The sequence below is a fragment of the Oryza glaberrima genome, chromosome 6, assembly GCF_000147395.1.
Source record: "Oryza glaberrima chromosome 6, OglaRS2, whole genome shotgun sequence".
In the NCBI taxonomy this organism is placed as follows: domain Eukaryota; kingdom Viridiplantae; phylum Streptophyta; class Magnoliopsida; order Poales; family Poaceae; genus Oryza; species Oryza glaberrima.
The window spans coordinates 5,489,309-5,492,268 of NC_068331.1; the positions used below are offsets into that span (position 1 = coordinate 5,489,309).

Genomic DNA, 2,960 nt, shown 5'->3' on the forward strand with positions numbered 1-2,960 from the left:
GATCCCATAAATGGTAATGATAAGAAGGCAGAATACTATTGGAAGGCTGTAGCTGCAGAGTTTAATAGCAATACATCTAGAAGTAACCGCAAAAGGACAGTTGTGCAATGCAAGACACATTGGGGTGGTGTTAAGAAGGAAATTGGAAAATTTTGTGGAGCTTATTCTCGAGCTAGAAGCACCTTCAGTAGTGGATATTCTGATGATATGATCATGGAGAAAGCTCATATTATGTTTAAGTCAGAAAACAATGAAAAACCTTTCACATTGGAGTATATGTGGAGAGAACTGAAAGATCAACCAAAATGGCGAAGGGTCTTAGAAGAAGATAGTAAGAATAAGAGGACTAAGATCTCTGAATCAGGTGCATACACATCATCATCCAACCAAGACACGGACGAGGAGAACAGACGCAAAGAGAAGCGCCCTGAGGGACAGAAAAAAGCCAAAGCCAAGTTAAAAGGGAGAGGTAAAAATGTCGCACCTTCTCCTTTGGGGGACCGGCCATGTCAAGACTTTGTTCTTTACAATGAAGCTATAAAAGTGAAAGCAGAAGCGATGCTGAAATCTGCAGAAGCAACATCGAAATCAGCTGAAGCAAAGAAGGAATACACAAGAATGGAGAAGTATCAGACATATTTAAAATTGTTGGACAAGGACACTTCAAATTTTAGTGATGCAAAACTGAAGAGGCATGAAGCTGTCCTCGAAAAGCTAGCTACAGAACTTGCTAAAGAATAAATGATCACCAAGTGATGTTGTATCCCTGTTACTTAGTGTGCCACTATGTGGTCTATGATCAATTTGCTGCTAGGATTTAGACTTAGCAATTATTAGACTTGTGAACTCAGTGTTAAGTTTATAGGCTAAGTAAATGTTGGATTGTAAACTTAGTGAATGATGGTTGTATCTTTGTACTTGTAGAAGATGTTATGTACTGATAATATGTAGCCCATAGTCTTAATTGAACTTATTTGAAGTTGTTGGCCCATAATTTCTTAGCACTTGATTTAACAGCAGCCTTCAAAATACATATGTAGCAGCAATAATTAGCACAATTATTTATAATCTTGCTGTTGTGATAGTTTAAAATAGTTGTAAAGCAAGACATAGATGTTTATAAAACTATTGTTTCAATATATAAAAAGCAAGACATGGATGTTTATAAAACTATTGTTTAAATATATAAAAAGCAAGACATGGCTACTAAGAATCTAGCTGTTGGAATACATCCAAGCAGCAAGGCATGCCTATTGAGAATCTAGCTGTTGGAATACATCCAAACAGCAAGGCATGCCTGCTGTGAATCTAGCTGTTGGAATACATTCAAACAACAAGTCGTAACATAGTTGTATAGAATATAGCTGTTGGAAACTAGCTGTTGGAACAAAAGCAACACTGAGATGTTAGCACATATCCATTCAGTTGTATCTTCTATAAAACAGGGTATGCAGTTCAACAAGATATATACCATTGCCTTTAATTCAGTTCATTCTCAACAAAGCCACCTAGTTCCCATAAAGATGTCTAGTGATTCACAAGTCCATTCTAGTCATTCTGATGAGTCCATCACTAGTGAGAATCTGGAAGATATGATGTGGGAAGAAATTAATGATCCTACTGAAGCTGAGCTAGAAGCCCGGCTTGAAGCTCAACTTGAGATGAAATTGATGGCACGCCTAGCTGGGAACTCTAATCAGCGTGGAGGCTACACACGCAGGTACATCAGTAGAGATCATGAAGACGATCACAACAGGTTATTTGCTAAATATTTTTTAGACAATCCTTTGTACACCGATGATCAATTCCGTAGGAGATTTCGCATGAGGAGGCATCTTTTTTTGCACATTGTACAAGCTCTTGGCGAGTGGTCTCCATATTTTTGTCTTAGGACAGATGCATTTGGAAAGGTGGGTCTTTCACCATTTCAAAAATGCACTGCTGCCATGCGAATGTTGGCATATGGTACTCCAGCTGATCTTATGGATGAGACTTTTGGGGTAGCTGAAAGCACAGCAATGGAGTGTATGATCAATTTTGTTCAAGGTGTGAGGCACATATTTGGTAAACAATATTTACGTAGGCCTACCGAAGAGGATATTCAACGCTTACTTCAGTTTGGAGAGGCACATGGATTTCCTGGCATGTTGGGTAGTGTTGATTGCATGCATTGGGAATGGCAAAATTGTCCGGTTGCATGGAAGGGGCAATTCACACGTGGTGATTATGGGGTACCCACTATCATGCTTGAAGCGGTTGCCTCAAAAGACTTATGGATTTGGCATGCTTTTTTTGGTGCCGCTGGTTCAAATAATGATATTAATGTGTTAGACCAATCCCCATTATTTACTGATGTCCTACAAGGAAGAGCACCTCCTGTTCAATATACTCTCAATGAGTCAGATTACAACATGGGATACTATCTAGCTGATGGTATCTATCCAGAGTGGGCAACATTTGCCAAATCAATCATCAGACCACAGAGTGCTAAGCATAAATTGTATGCACAACGTCAGGAATCAGCTAGAAAAGATGTGGAAAGAGCCTTTGGGGTTCTACAGAAACGTTGGGCCATAATACGTCACCCGGCAAGAGTTTGGGAAAGAGAAAAGCTAGCAGATATAATGTATGGTTGTATTATTTTGCACAACATGATAGTTGAGGATGAGAGAGGTTCCTATGACATACCGGATGACAACACATATGAACAAGACAATTCTCCGCTCAGATAACAGGACTTGACCATGGACCAATATATGGATTTGCAGAGGTACTAGAGAAAAACAGGGCTATTCGTGATCGATCTACACATCGGCGTCTCAAGGAAGATTTGATAGAGCACATCTGGCAGAAATTTGGAGGTCAACCACAACAAGATTAGAGTGTATTAACTTACTATCAACCTTGTACTTTACTATTTTCATATCAACCTTGTACTGTAATATTTTCATGTCAACAGA

The 2,960-nt window shown here is 39.1% G+C and overlaps 1 protein-coding gene across 1 annotated transcript; it reads left to right on the forward strand.

Annotated features, from left to right (window-relative positions):
* Positions 1-1,581: 1,581 nt before the first annotated feature.
* LOC127778007 (protein ALP1-like) lies at positions 1,582-2,960 on the forward strand. The gene is given in 2 exon segments (XM_052304645.1): positions 1,582-2,753; positions 2,756-2,960. Coding segments are annotated over 2 exon segments (1,287 nt in total). The 5' UTR covers positions 1,582-1,592; the 3' UTR covers positions 2,882-2,960.